General features: G+C 34.3%; 1 protein-coding gene across 1 annotated transcript in view; it reads right to left on the bottom strand.

The window, feature by feature from the left end:
* Positions 1 to 16,555, bottom strand: part of LOC118205751 (uncharacterized) — a 101,036-nt gene that overhangs the window by 41,154 nt on the left and 43,327 nt on the right. Inside the window, exon 2 of the mRNA XM_035378038.2 lies at positions 11,443 to 11,915. Coding sequence (XP_035233929.2) covers positions 11,443 to 11,915 — 473 coding nt within the window. The remainder of the gene's footprint in view (positions 1 to 11,442; positions 11,916 to 16,555) is intronic.

Consider the following 16,555-nt stretch of genomic DNA (forward strand, 5'->3'; position numbering starts at 1 on the left):
CGTATACACGTTACACATGGGGAAAACCACGAAAATACCCATGCAGCCAGCCCGTTCGCGGGATTCGAACCTCGGACCGAACTACCAGTGTTCAGCGAGTTTACCGCTCGGCCGCTGGTGGGCAGGACGCAAGGGACATGAAAGCTAATAAAGTTTCGCTTGGTTAAATTTATTAGCAGTGCGCCAGTTGCAAAATCAGGGTTTAATCGACGAATAAATCAAATTTTACGGAGGTTTTTAGTTCCAGTTCCGTAATTTTGCCAAGGAAAATTTAAGCTAGAAAGAAGGAGGGGAAAAGTATTAAATAATAATAAAAAAATCTGAAAGTTTTAGCGTATGTGTGTTACCTTTATTTATTGATTATAATGTACTTCGCACTTAAACCATAAAATTCAATTCAACAACAATATCGCAAAATAATTTTTAAATGAGCATATCTTTAGAATTTTCGATACACAATCTCGCGCGCTGGAGATAATCTTTTTTTTTCGTGCAGTGTTGCCACTGTTCGATTTGAAGTTGTTGAGTATTTGAAGTTGCAGATACTTCATTATTTAATTTCTTTGAATATAACACAGAGCTAAAACATTTGGTGGCAACAATCTGAAAAGTGAATCAGACTATTAAAGGTTTCGACGCAAATTGCCAAAACGAAATTAATAGCCCTTCTGGGCTAACGCTCTTTGGGCTAAAGTAAGCCACTTTCACCAAAGGGCGTAATCCAGCATAACATCCGACACCCTCGGTTTAAGGACAATAAATGGAAGCGATCGCAAAACATTTCCACGGGCAGAGGCTAAAAGCGAGGGTCTCAGATGAAGCATCAATCTCTCAACCGTAGGCGAATAAATAAATAACAGAGCAGCAATCGTTAACTCTACTACGACCACCTTCGTAGCTGAAAATTATACGAGTCGGAGCCGAATTCCCGATATGTGATGACGGACGCGAGGAATAAACCGCGAAAGACGAAAATGGGGAAATTCAGTCCCCATTTTCAGAGGAACAGTGGAGTTTGTTGGCACGGAGCTTCGCGAAAATATCGCATATTCGAGCGAATAGGAGACAACTTCCTCCCTTCTTAAAACGGAATTCTGAAAAAGCATACCGTCTTTTGTACGCAGCTTAATATTTAAACGACACATTAAGATACAGTTAAAATTCCCCTTAACTGGCAACATCAAAATAATAGCACTTTTGTAGATCTAAATTCGGATCTGAAATTTAAGCCTATGAAATAATATATATTACGGGCTACATTTAATAATAGCAAACATTTACAATTCTGACACCTATTATAACAAGCAATGGACTTAGGAATTATCTAAAACAGTGATTCTCAACCGGTGGTACGCAAAGAAACAAAATGTTTTTAACAATTAAATTCAAAAGTCTCCTGAAGAAAAAGAACAATTGATAGAAATTTTCTGCGATCGAACTCTAACTGAAGTTTTCAAAAATAACACACTTGCTAACTTTTGGCTGCACGGAAAAAAGAACCTAGACGCGTTTCAAATAAAACTATCAAAATTTTATTTCCATTTTGCACACCCTATTTGTGTGAACAAGGATTTTCTTCCATGTTATATTTAAAAAATAAATACAGAAAGAAAGAAAAAAATCTGAAAGTTTTCAGATTTTAAATTACGCCCAAAGGTTTTAAATTACTTTTTTTTAACGTTTGAGTGTCACCTTTATTTATTAAATATCATGTTCTTTGCATTTAAACCATAAAATTCAGTTCAATAGCAATGCCGCAAAATAATTTTAAAATGAGCATATCTTCAAAATTTTCGATACACAGTTCCGAGCGCGGGAGCTAAAAAGGGTTTTTTTTTTTTTTTTTTTTTTCCGCCCCCGTAGAATGTTGCCATTGCTCGCTTTCAAATCCTTGAGGTTGTTAATCGAAAATTCCTTTAAGTTTTACAAAATATGAAATCGATCATAAATCAAATTCCAAATTTGGTCTTCCACATACCCATATTCGTAGGAGGATGACGTCATTCAAAATTCGATGGCTCTACGTAGCGCTGTTTTATCACAATCAACCGTTTGAAAAGTGAAACGGGCATTTATAGTGAACCAACGCAAAACGAAAACAATAGTTCTTCAGGGACAAAGCCCCTTTGGACTAACAAATTTAAAAGTGGATGCTAAGGTTAAAGCGAAATAAAATAAGACGAGACATAAAGAAATTGATCTCTCCTAAACACCCCAAATTTCACACTAAACTTTAGAACTACTCACAATAAAATTCTGCATGAATTAGCTAATCCTCACATTACGTTTTAGAAATTGTTGTATAGCTTAAATTTTGATAATTAAAATGGTAACCAATTTTTAATCTAATATTTTATGTGCATATTTAATACGAATAGCCAATAGGTTGTGCAAATGGCAAAACACATTTTTTTTTTTTTTTTTTTAATATTTCTATTGAGAAGTTGAAAGACAGTCATTGTAAAATGTAGAGGTGGTATTAAAGTTTTGAAATTTTTGTTTAGATGGTGCGCGTTAGTCAAAAGGTTGAGAACTGCTGATCTAGACTAGTTAGATAAACTACTGATCCCTTTTATTCGTCGATGTAAGTAAATTAATATCCTTTGAAAGTAACGTCCATAATTTACAGAGAGAATTCACATTGAAAGACGTCAGATTTACTGTGGGTCTTGCTTGGCAAGATATAAAACATTTTTATTTCCAGCGCTCGAGATTATCTGTTGGAAATTCTACAGATATACTGCTTTTAAATATTTTGTAACTTTACTGTTAAATCGCAAAATATCGGTTTTTTTTCCCCTTTCCTTCTATTATTTATATGCGCGAATGTTAATAATATTAATATCATTAACATTTGTGCACATAAATAATAGAAGTACATGAAAATGAGCACCAATATTTAACGTACTTCACTATTAAAATAAAAGGGGCTCTAATTAGAAATGGTCCGAATAGAGCATAAGAAGAATAGAATAAGTATTAAAAGAATTATTTCCTTATATTTTATAATAATTCGGTTATAAGTTTTAAATAATGTTAGCAACCCCCTTTCCTTTGAGAAATACTCATGTTAAGTATATGGAAATCGAAAATCAGCATAGCTATATTTAACGTACTTCACTGTTAAAATAAAAGATACTCTGATTTGAAATGAACAGGACAGAGCATTAATTATGGCTAAAAAATCATGTCGTATTTAAAGTATTTTAGGAAGAAGCTTTATGCTGTAAAATATAGAAAGACAGAAATAGAAGAGTAATTAATGCATAATTTTAATATTAATAATACAATAAATGTTTATCTTAACTTTCGTAATCCTTAACCGAATAAAATCGAAATACCTTAAAAATTTTTTCTAATGTAATTAACGAAAACTCGTGAAAATATTTCATTCAAACTAAACCGTTCTGAGCAAATTGTTCTGTGTAGCATTTATTTCCCTTCAGAATGAAATGTTGTTTAAAAATGTATTCGTTTCACATACTTAGGACTCTGAAATATTGCAGAAAAAGATACTATATACATTTATATGCATGTTTACGAAATAATTACAAAAGATTTACATCCGATCGTGTCAAAAACCATTAAACTTCATGGTAAATAACCCAATGTTTTGGCCACCACGAAGGGATCGCCAGTGCTTCAAAACAGTGTACGGGACAAACCGGTTAGGGCCTCTCCTTACTTTCTACCTATGAGTGAACTTGCTAATCATAGTATACAAATGATTCTATGACGTCCATGATAATCAGTTATAAAATAACACTAGTAGCCATTCCAATTTTTCAACACCCTTGGTGTTTCTCAACATGGCCAGAAATTTGTCTGCATTACTGACAGATTGCCATTACATATTCAGGTAGTCGATGGCGCAGCATCCAACTCTCGTAGTATGCCGTGATTAGCACGAAGATTCGTGCTATGCTTCACTTCTGGTGCTTTAGAACGGAACTTCAAGTAAAATGATTACCGTCCAAAAGGACTGGCAGAGAGGGGTGACCACTTTGTTACGAGTGGCAGCTGCCGACATCGCAACTGGTTAAATAGCATTTCAAGATAGTTGTGCTAAAGTTACAAATTGGTACAAATAAAAGATAGAATAAAGCAAAATCAATAATTTAAAGCGCAGCATCGCGGGTGTCGTTCCTTTTATATTACCTACACTTATTTATTTATAATGAGTTTATACAGATTCTAGCGTCTTAGTGTTGGCACCATAGCAAAATCAACAAAACTCATGATTTAAGGTCAGATGGGTTTATCACATGATTTATACTCATAACCAAAGGCAAACACAGGGTGGGTCATCTGTTGGGAAAACATCTACTGACAACCATCCCCTATAGCTGCTTGAATTCAGACCTCTTATCAGCAGCCTGGACGTTTGGTAACCAAACCTGTGCTATCTTACATTAGAAAAGGCGAATGTGAGCGCCACAGACGCAAGTCTGTTGCTCGTGTTTACAACTTGTTAATTGTTGCCACACTTTTCCTTTTATATTCGCTATATTATTTATGTTTGGGATGTAAAATGATGAAACTATCCGAATGATTTGCCCCGGATATCTTCACCTGTAAAAATTGTCTCTGTTTGGAGTAGTCCCCCCCCAAAAAAAAAATCCTAATTTTTGTTTAATTTTTTTGCTCTTCTGGCATCACCCAAAACTGTTAACATACAAAAATAATAATTCACTATCTGAAAACATTGGGAAATATCAAAATGTTTAATTATTCTTTGTTTTGAAGTTGTGGATGGCAACGATTTGTAAATCAATTTAAAATGGAAATTTTAAAACTTTTATTTTGGAAAACAAGTAAAACGTTATTTTTTTAAATGTTTAAAATTATGAATTTTGCAATTCTACTTATAAATACCACAGAACTTTACAGATTTATTATTATGATCTGCATTCTGTTTTCTCTTAGCGAAAAGAAAAAAAAAAGTGGCATTCAGTTGTAGTTGGTGGTATTCCAAAAATAATAATTACGTACTCTCTTACTTAAGTATAAAGAAACACCCGGGAGGGGAAAACTTCAATAATACATTTTATTTTAAGTGATCTGGCTGTAAACGTTTTTCCATTCTGAACTATTATAAAAATTATTGTGACCTCGACACAAGTTGAAATTACAAAAAACATTACAAAGACTATGTTTAAAAATACGCAATATGCAAGTAAGAAAATAAAAATAAATACACATTTCCACTTGCTACAGTGCATTCAGCTGATCAATGCTTATGTTTACGAATAATGTTTTCGAAAATGAAAGTAATCAAAAACAATTCGAGAGACCATCGACCACTCAAAAAAGTTTACTTTCGTATGCGCGTTCGAAGAAAGTTAACATGACATATCGAAACAGTTATTCGAAACAGAACAGTGGGGATTGAAAGTAAGGGTTGAACATTATACATCAAACAGATAGCTCGGCTGGCCATTTTAATTTAAAGCTTTATTCGATTCGTTATAGCAGAGTTCCTTAAACTGTGGGTCGCCAAAAATTTCACAGTTTTGATATTTCTTTAACTTATGATCATAATTTTACAATTACCAAATATTTTTACACAGTGTATCTGAAAATAAAGATGAGACAATACAGGCAAAGAAAAAACGAAAACGTGTCGACGTTTCTTTTTATAATATAAACGTTCATTTTACTAGCTTTGCACGTGACGCTGTTATTTCGTCTGTTTCTTATTTAAAATTTTCACATTGTTCTACGTCTTAAAATTAGAGTTAATGACCTAAACCTGCAACATTATATTACCGTACAAGTGAAAAAACTCAGTTTCGCTCACGCGTGTTTCGGATTTGTGCAATGCTTACGGGGTCTTCGTAAATATTATGGGGTCCTGGGGTCGTGAAAAAATCTCAGTGATAAAAAGGGGTCGCGATTGAAAAAAGTTTAAGAAGAAGCCATTGCGTTAGAGAACCGAAGGGCTTACTAGTAAGATAATAAATTTCAAGAAGAGTTTGGAATAGTACTATCAACTATCTGTGATCATAGTTTATAAACTATCAACTATCTGTGATCATTGCAATAGTAGATGATTCTGAAAATTACATTATAATAGTCTTTCATCAAAATCACAGTCACAGTTACCATTCAAAGTGAAGTAATTTATTTCAAACACGGGAAGCAGACACAGTCTCCTAAAACGGGAAGGTCAATTGGCAACTCACGCGTGTTTTTATAGTTAACAGGTCCGTTAGCTGTTCTCAAACGGGAGGGAAAAATTGTACATTTTGGGAGAAACTTGAAAGGCGGAATTGTATTTCGAAGCAACATATCAACCATTTCCGAAAAGCGCATAAGAAAAATTCTTGTCTCAATATCGCAAATCTTATCCTAAATCAAAAACAAACGGGGCTCACTGTTTACATTAATGTTGGAAGCTTTCCAATTACGTTCTCGCATCTTCTACTTCTTTATTATAAACACGGGACTAGATCTGAAGGAAAAAAAAAGATTTATTCCTTCATAGTTTACGGTATCGAATGGTTTAAACTGGCGATCTCAGGCAATTTTTTTCGTAAAGCTCAACATCGTTCTTTCTCAGGCTAAAGGTCGGCGTCATCTGTCAGTGGTCCTTGGACAGTAACTGTAACAACCATAAATAAGTTCCACAAAAAGGGGGAGGGGGAGCAACAACCATGTCTCACTGAAATTCCCAGTTATGCTAGAGTTGGAGGAAATAGAAAAGCGAGCCCGGTTTTGTAATTTAAATATAAGAGTTGCAGAAAGTACTTGCATATTGTTAATTTTTAAAATATTTGCAAAGAATCACGTATATAAATAAAATGCATGACGAAATTAATTTTTGGTTAATTTTTAAAAAATTGAAATTTTTTTTAATTATATTTGACTTAATATTAGAAGAAAAAACAAAATCTGAAAACATTACGCCCAAAGGGGCTTTTTTTAACGTTTTGTGGGTTACCTTTATTTATTAAATATCATCTTCTTCGCACGTAAACCGTAAAATTCAGTTCAACAGCAATATCGCAAAATAATGTTAAACTGAACATATCTCTAGAATTTCCGATGCACAGTCTTGCGCGCTGGAGATAAAAATGCTTTTTTTTTTTTCGTAAAGTGTTGCCATGGCTTGCTTTGAAATCGTTGAGTTTATTAATCAAAAATTCGTTAAAGTATTATAACATATGAAATCTATAATAATACATATTCCAAATTAGGGCTTCCAGATGCCCACATTCGGTGGAGGATTACGTTATTCAAAATTTGATGACTCTAGGTTCCGTTGTTTTATCACAATGCGAGAAACATACATATATTTATGCAGATCCTTCATTATTTAATTTCTTTAAATATAACACAGGGCGATAATACTTGGAGGCAACAATTTGAAAAGTGAACCGACATTTACAATGAACGAACGCAAAATGGCAAAACGAAATTAATAGTCAAAATGCCCCTTTGGACCAAAAAAATTACGTTGCTTTTGTTTTTCAGTTGCTAACATAAATTACTTAACATCTGGTGGGCAGTCATTCATCCATATCCAGAATAATCTTTTCTAGTCTGAATAAACTACATTTCCAATTTTATTTAAAAATTACTGCGATGGTATGTGTTTTAGGCAAAGCATGCTTTCGTGGATAATTTTGTAAGGGTTTGGTTTGGCCAACTATTGAGGGAAAAAAAAAACACAAGTGTTAAATAGCTCGTGTTGCAAATGGTAAAAGAGTTAGCCGGAACGAATTAGCAAGGTTGATTGATTTTATCCGCTTAGCCTCAAGTGAGTGCTTTTATAAGTTTTATTAGTTATCTTCTGTTCTTCTCTTAGTCCGTTTCGGACCAATTTCACTGGAGAACTCGAGGCAATCACAGTTGCCACTGAACAAATTATTATTAGAACAATCCAACTGAAAAATATTGTTATTTTTTCAGACTCCCTTTCGAGCTATTCAAGCGAATTCTGCATATAATGTGCGTGGAATAAAAAATTATTGAATCTTGCAGAGTTCTTTTTCTTCTTGCCTCAAAAGGGATGGCTGTTGTCTTACAGTGGTTCCCGGCTCATGTTGGAAAAACTGGCAGTCAATGGGCTGATAAACCAGCTAAAAAGGGAACTGAAATTTTGCAGTCAAATAATAGTGAGGTGCCATTTACATCAATGAAAAGAAAAGTAAAACAATTCTATGAGGAAAAATTTCGATGTTAAATTACTAGAAGAAATTAAGAATAAGAAGTGGACAGACTCGATTTGTAATGTCCCGGATTCTCTCAGATCCATCGCATTGCGGCGTTCCGTTTGGAGATCCGACATGATTGTCTCGTTAAACATCTGTACCGCATTGGTATCTTATATATATGCAGCTTAAGTGTTTGTCGCCGATAGTTTATTGGTTGCTTACGTAACTGTAAATTGTTTTTTTTCGTGACGAATATCATGAGAAAGCTAAGCCGGAAAAATTAAAAATGAAAGAGCACGTGCACTTAACATTTAATAAATAAATTTAACATCTATACATAATAGAATTAGGAAATATGCAATCGACAAAAAACGGCAATGATGAAAAAACAAATGAAATGAAATAAATAAATATCTTTATTGTATGCGGCTTAAATGTCTGTTTGTCGCCGATAGTTTATTGGTTGCTTGTGTAACTGTACTAGCCAATGGGGGGAGGAAGTTGCCACGGCATAGGGCTGCCGTTCCAATTGAGACGTAGACAATTTCCTGTAAAACTTGCCTTTGCTACGACCATCCATAAATCTCAGGGCCAAACGCTTAAGCGTGTTGGCATTTTTTTACCTGAGCCCGCATTTGGACACGGTCAACTTTATGTTGCCTGTTCAAGAGTTCGTGAAAGAACGGACGTAAAATTAAAAATAATGGATGGTCCTCTGCAAGGGGAGCTTAAAAATGATAGAAAGATCAACACAAGAAATGTTGTGTACAAAGAGATCTTTGATATGTGAATTAACATTTTATTATTTAAATCACCTTTATTTATTGAGCTAGTGGTGGCTCTTAAGAAATGTATCGCCAGTGGTTTCCTTCATTGCACTCTACTTTAAGTAATTAAGCAGGTAGAAGATGGAAACCCCGCGAGGCAGTAAGCAAAGGGGCGTCCTCGCCGCCTGCCCTGGGTAATTCAGTTTGAATTAGCAGACACCTTTGTCCCAACAACAATAAAACTTCAATCAAGTAACTTTCCAGTTAAGAGTTAGATTATCTACTCCACCAATTTTTTTTTTTTTACGCTGGAATACGTCCACTCCCGAAAAATAACTTAAAGAAGGCACATAAGCGCTTCAAAAAAATAGTAGACAATGACTGATTGAGTTCAAACGGTAAAAACCATGACTGACTAATTGGGGTAATAAACTGAGGTACAAATGGTAAAATGTTTTAGCACCCCTGACTGAGGTAACTAATGCTATAAGCCAATTATGGGACTACCTGCTACCGCCGATTATTCTGACTAGTAGATTTGAGAATGAGCTGGTCGCGATTAACTATACCAAGATGCTAGAAAAGTTCTTACATATTAGATGATTCGTAATTTCTGGGCATTTGGACTACAAATTTTAGACATGGGTTATGCATTGAGATTCTATGCAGCCCACCTTCTGAGAAGAAGAAGTTAATAAGAAGAGTCAAGCAATGAAGACAATGGTTAGGGTCGTCATGGAGATGGAAAAAGAGATTGTTAAAATGTATGAAGATGGCATGCGTATCAGGGATTGTATTCCGTGTGCCGAATATGAATGTGTAAATCCCAGATACTATTAAGTCGACTAACGTTGCGAAGAGGGTGAAATAGATTACTAAACATTGATGAGAGACGTTACAGCACGTTCAAAAATTTCTTTTTGTTCTAGATAGTTCAAAAATATTTATATACAGTATCTTGTGCAGTGTTTCATTAAGGTACAGTATATATTTACCCATTGCATTCGTGTTTTAGTATTAAACAGTATAATAATAACAATAGCATTTTCTTTGAGAATTAATTTTCTTATTCTTCCTTTATTTCTTACTGTAAAGTTTCGTTTGGTATAAGCCCAAGAATCGGCCCACCAGCGGCCGAGCGGTATGAAAACAGGTAGTTCGGTCTGAGGTTCGTGTACGGGCTGTGCTTTGCTGTAATCTCAATAAAGGAAAAAAAAGTCCAAGGAAAATAAAAAGGAGGATAAATAAAGGGAAAAAAAAAGTCCAAGGGTTAATGACGTACGCCGAGGTTCCCGGTATTCCTCAAGAGAGCCTGTGCTTTGTGCTTCAGTGATTACTTCACGAAATTAAAATGCCACTCAAAACCACTGCCAGCGCCAGATCTGGCTTTAGTTTCGAGTTCAAGAGAGCCTTCATTCATCTCGTCTGCACGAGGAGGCAGAACTTAGGGATGGCAATTTTTTAAAATTTAGGCAGAGGGCGGCAGATTTTAAGAGCCGCAGAGGTTATACGAGGCAGCAAAACGTCTAGGGCCGGCTTTACTTGAAACCAAAGTGGACTTCGGTCACTTCCGAAGTCACTTCGCATACACATTGTTGCATAGCCATGGAAAGAAAAAGGCCACTTTGTTCCACAGCTACAGGAAGAAAAAGTTGCTCGAACATAAATATGGCTTTCTGGATACAATATTTCTTTCATTACTGCCATACAATTCTTTTACTTATGGTATCAAGAATCAACATGCATTGAATTTAGCAAACTACAGATTCAAATGAATCACAATGAAACAACTTATTGGAATAATTATAAAGGACAATTCCTTGGTAACTCATCATCCTAATGTTACCCCCCGGGGGTTGCATACACTGGCTTAGTGTCATATACTCTGACAGTATCGGCTCTGGGAGGCACAATAACACGAACCCGGTTCTTAATGCCAGAAAGGGCAGCCTATGCTATTCCTGAGGGTAGTGGCTTCTTCCACCTTAGTAGGTAATTTGACTGCCTTGAAACACGGAGCTATAGTCTTTGTTGCCTCACCCCGTCGTGGTCTCCACTCGAAGCTTGACGAAAGGCCGGTGCGCTAGTTTAGCTATGGGGCTCTGATAAGAGTTCGTTTTGAGTATGTCTGCGTTCTGAGATTGAGGTTTTCGGTCCGTAGCAATTAAGAATTTACTCTATCCTCTCTTCGAGATGATTCGCAACTAGTTTCCATTTCCTGCCTAATATGGAGGGTCTTCGGTTGGGTACTTGGTCTACCCTAGTTGCATTTAGTTTAAAAGAAGGGTATACAATTTTGATTGACTTTAATGTTAAAATCGGTGGACGCCATAAAATTGTGCAAAACCAAAGTGGTGAGATAAAAAATAAGCCAAAATGAGCTAACACGGACGCGAAAATACCTAGTATGGCTCTAATAGAAAAGTACTAAAAGCAGCATTTAGTTTATTTCAAAGAATAGAATAACACTACGTTTTAGAAAAAAATTTAATATTCATAACAGCAAAATATCTTACCTGAATCTCCCGGGCTGTACCGCTCGTATTTAAGCTCTGGAACATCAGCACCAGCATGGAGCTGCTGATCGTACCCTATTATTGGCGGAGATGCCGAGTGTAACGATGATGGAGATGATGAAGCAAAGCCATCATCGTTGTTCATTGTCCAAGAGCAAAGATCGGTTTGCCTGAAATACGTTGACTGGTTGTAAACTGTGGTCGTATCTACGTCTTCTGACCCAGCAGTTACGTAGAAAGGCTGTTGCAGTCCAGTCATATAGTTTGGACTTGTCATGTTGTAATAAGTGGAAGCAACCGGGTAGCTCGGTGTGCATGAATCTAGATTCGTGTACGTGTAATGCGTTCCACTGTTGGAATATGCAATGGCGCCACCCACATCCTGAGACGACAACGTCTCGTTCTCCATCATAAATGAATACAAACTGTTCGTCGATGGGAGAAGACCACTGTAATCTATTTCTTCTTCAAAGCTACAGAAAAGAAATTACTCAATTACTATAAAGGCTATCGATTACTAACTTAGATTCATGCATCAGTACTTCAGAATTATAATATCAATATGCAGACACTCATTGTTCTCGAAATACAGCGTCACAAAACTCCACGTTTTGAGCCTTTTTTTATTTCCTTGTACGAAGTAAAAAGAAAGTATTGTAATCGCGAAAAGTTTCAGGCATCATATTTCAAAGCAAATATTCATTTTCATCGCTATCGAATGCAATTTAATGATGTTTTTGCTTGACATCTGTTCGTAAGGACAGAATGAAGGACTCTCTTTTTTTTCCCCCCCAAAAAATTGCAAAACTAATTTAAAATGCATTCTGAAGAGAATTTTTTGTGGCGTCTGTGCGCACGTACGTATCTCGCATAACTCAAAAACGAGTAGCCTCAGAACGTTGAAATTTTGTATATAGGACTGCTATAAGATGCAGAGGTGCTACTTTGGTAGACGGTTGCACGGATTTTGGCGATTTTTCTTTTGGCGAGTAATACGACTTATGGTAAACCCACTGCTGGATAAGTTATTTATGGTAACCGATACTTTGTTATCATTTTATTTAAAAAACAATGCGTTTTATTATGCATAAATTCTGTGTTTTAAATATTATTAATAGCTTCTAAATATTAAAAATCAATTTAATTTTGCATTTTTATTTGAAATAAAAATTTTATTGTTTATTATATTTTATGAAATTTTATATTGTGGATGATGTAATCAATGACGTCACCTTACTTTAAAAGTAATTAGTTTTAATATCTATAAATTTAATCTAATGTTTTAAACATTATTTATGGCTGTTAAATATTAAAGTATAGTTTAATTTTGCATTTTTTTAAAAAATGATTTTATTATGTATGATTATTTAAATAATTTTAATTCTAGGCGTGATGTAATCAGCTCTCTGATTGGTTATAGAATATTTGTGCATTAACGAGCTGTAATCAGCTCCCTGATTGGTTACTGAAAATTTGTGCATTACCGCGCCATTTTAAAATTTAATTCATATCTTCGAATTCCTTCAAAGATGTCTGTTTCAAAGATGAATGTTGTTATTGGTAAGTACCAAGAATTATTGGTATCGGAATCAAAAAATTGTCCTTTGTACTTCAGGGAGGGGCGGTTAAAAGATCTTCGAAATCCTAAAAACAATACCTATTATTGGAGGCTTTTTTTTTTTTTTTTTTTTAATCTTCATGATCCATTAATTTGGCTCTAAACTGCTTTATCTATTTATAATTATTTATTATTTTTTTATTCCTGCCCTTGATATTACATTTTTCAAATTGTTTGCATTGATATCTAAATTATGATTCCGATTTTTTTTGTGGTACTTTTCAATAAACGACAGGTTAAATGACTCAAAAAAATGTAAGTACATATTTTTCTTTTACTTTATAATTGTATACTTCAATTTTTGTCAAAAAAATTAATACACTATTTTCAAAAATTGCTGAGATAATTATTGTTACATATGTTTTAATGTTAATTATATCCTATATAACGTATTTTAAAGTATTTGAATTTAGTAATATTTTAATTCTTTTAAATGTTGGTATAAGGTTTTTAATTCGATATTCAATTTAAGTAATATTTTAATCTAATTAAACGTTGGCACAATGTTTTTATAGCGTTGTTTTTATTCTCTTCTTTGCTGTATGAAAGTAATAATAACCTTACTTTAGTATTTTATACTCATAGTAAATGTATTTATTTACACTTGCCTGCCATCTTAAAAAACGACATTTTCAACAAAAAATTAATTCATTACTTTTAACGATATTTATTATTATTTTTTTTTTAAGTTTCGAATACTTTACTATGCGTAAAAACAGCGTTTTTCAAGATGGCTGACGATTGTAAAAACCGATTGCCAACAATTGCGCCAACGTAAATCGCCAAAAATCCGTGCAACAGTCTACCAAAGTAGCACCGATGCAGATGTGCACCTCGTATTTTGGTTGCAATCGGCCGCACCAAAAGTATATAAATATATATATGTATATATTTATATACTTTTGGCTCAGTGATTTCAGTTTCTTTACTCTTATACGTTTGTAAATTGTGCATTTTTTTGCTTTAAAAATGATTGAATTATGCTGTTCTTATCTTCCGGTTAAGGTTTTTATGCCTTTAGTAAATCTGTATGCAATATTTTTAGAATTATCAACAATTTAATAGTTGCTTAAGTGCCGCTAAAGCCTAATAATTTCTGCCATGTCGGATATTGCTTCTTTACATTTGAAACAACAGAATAGTAGATTTGTTGTCAATCTAGAGAAAGTTAGCTTCGCAATAACAAAGATTACGCCTTCTTTTATTATTGCGAATTAAATCATGCTTAATCCATTCTGGAATTTATTCGAGGAAATAAGTGTTTAAGATTTACTTCATAGTTTTCAATGCAGACATTTTGAGTTTTTATGTATTTTTGCCTTATCGCGAAGTGAGAACTGAATTAAATGAATGAGAAATACTGAATTGTCTGTGAAAAACTGTTTCTTTTTAATGTTATTGTTGTTTCTTTGCTTAATTTCTTTTATACATCGTTTTAGATTTATTATAGTATTTAATTATAGTATTTGAATAGAACACGTAGCAACGATTAGATAATTCTTAAGATGATATAAATTTTGTGCATTCTGAGTTAAAAAAGGATTGAAATGTAGCGCTGTTAAGTGAACCTAGGACCAGAGTGTCGCTATGGTAAACAAATATGGTGAACTGTAAAGAGCGCATTTATTCTATTGTGATTTATGCGCTATCGACGAAGTAGATTTAATTCAATCCAATAAGTTTAAATGAAATGCGTATAATTTAATATTCCGTACAAGGAAGTCATGTGGTGCACACATCAGATTTTTTTTTTTTTTTTTAACAAAGCCCAGCAAACCTGTCAAATAATTACAGACAGTCCTTTTATACAATTATCTCAACTAATTTTCGCAAAATAATGGCTACTTACACACTTTGAAACTGAGACATGAAAAATAAGCAATGCCCTCGCCGGTACTCGAATACGGACTTCTCGAATACGCGCCAAGTGTGCTAACCGTTACACCACGAAGGCATGCAGAAAGGAGTTACGGTTAATCGTTTGCTTGGATTCAGTGAACGACTGCAGCTGTTATAGCATGCTGCCAATGATTCAAAAAGTTAAAAATAAGAATAAAGTTATGCTGCAAAGCAGGAATTAATCCCACATTTTGCCCCAAAATAAACTGTGTCCCGACATAAAATTGTGCTTTATTTATAATATAGAAGGCAAATGACAATCATCATCTTCGATTACAGAAGATTCACCACGGCCACTGAGCCCACCAGCGGCCGAGCGGTAATGTCGCTGAACACTGGTAGTTCGGTCCGAGGTTCGAATCCCGCGAACGGGCTGGCTGCATGGGTGTTTTCGTGGTTTTCCCCATGTGTAACGTGTATACGAGCCAGTTTCCCTTAGAAAGTCCTCCACGAAAGGCATCCATCCCCTTAGACAGATAGCCCTAGTGTGCTTTGCCATAATTAAATACACCACATCACCACGGCCACTGAAACTTCGATTCCTTAGTTAAAAATCAGGTTGGTGAGTTTTCATTTTATTTATTTATTTTGGCTTGGAAAAGAATAATTTCGAAGGAATTTTCCTTAAGAAACAGAAGGTGAATCCCATATTTGATAAAGATATAACCAACAGATATCTAAAAAGAATTCGACACTTACACCTGAATCAAATCAATCGAGGCTTCTCTTCTGCACAACAATGAAGACAAACAATCCATTCTTGTCAAAGCATGCAGTTTCTAGCTGTGAAAATGCTCAACCACACTCCTTATTCTCCATATTGGTACCTGCAGACTACTTTCCTTTCCCTTAGGCAAAATCTAACATTAAAGGTTATTTTAATATTATAGTGGGACTATTCGCCGAGTCCGTTTCGCCGTCAAGACACATTTTTCTTTCCACGACTGTATTATATCTTGCCGTATTATATTTAGTTTATTTACATTAATAACTCTGTTTAGTTTAATATTTTAATTTAATAAATATAAAATATATAATGTTTTTGTGTACAGTTTTGTACAACTACACCGTTACACATATTAATTTTAAGAGAGTAAGGTGCTGACAACATTCCAGAGTAATTCCGTTTTCCATTCAGATTTCATAAAAACGTGAATTTCCTGGTTGTATGAATGATTTCTCTGAACTAGCCGATTAAAATTTCAAGAAATTTTGACGAATCATGTCAACACTGTGCCCGCATAATTTTAAAATCGATAACATAACTTTCTGTTATATCAGAAGTTTAGTCACAGTTCTCTTTGATACTGACATAATTTTCCAACTAACTATGTGCCATTTCTTTATATCTCATACTTGCAAATAACTCTATATATTAAAAGCAACCTTTATTAAGTATACAAAAGGTAAACAGAATTATTAAACTAAATAAATTTAATACGAGTATAATACGGCAAGATAAAATACAGTCACGTAAAGAAAAACATGTCTTGACGGCGAACCCTTTTAATATCACTGGAGTAACTGTAATAAAAGGCGTAAACAAGTATTCCAAAAGATAAATTCTACGAAGGGGTCAAGCAACTGTGTGAGCCT

The sequence above is a fragment of the Stegodyphus dumicola genome, chromosome 3 (assembly GCF_044657685.1).
Source record: "Stegodyphus dumicola isolate Sdum_Otavi_A_Nest chromosome 3, ASM4465768v1".
NCBI classification, from domain to species: domain Eukaryota; kingdom Metazoa; phylum Arthropoda; class Arachnida; order Araneae; family Eresidae; genus Stegodyphus; species Stegodyphus dumicola.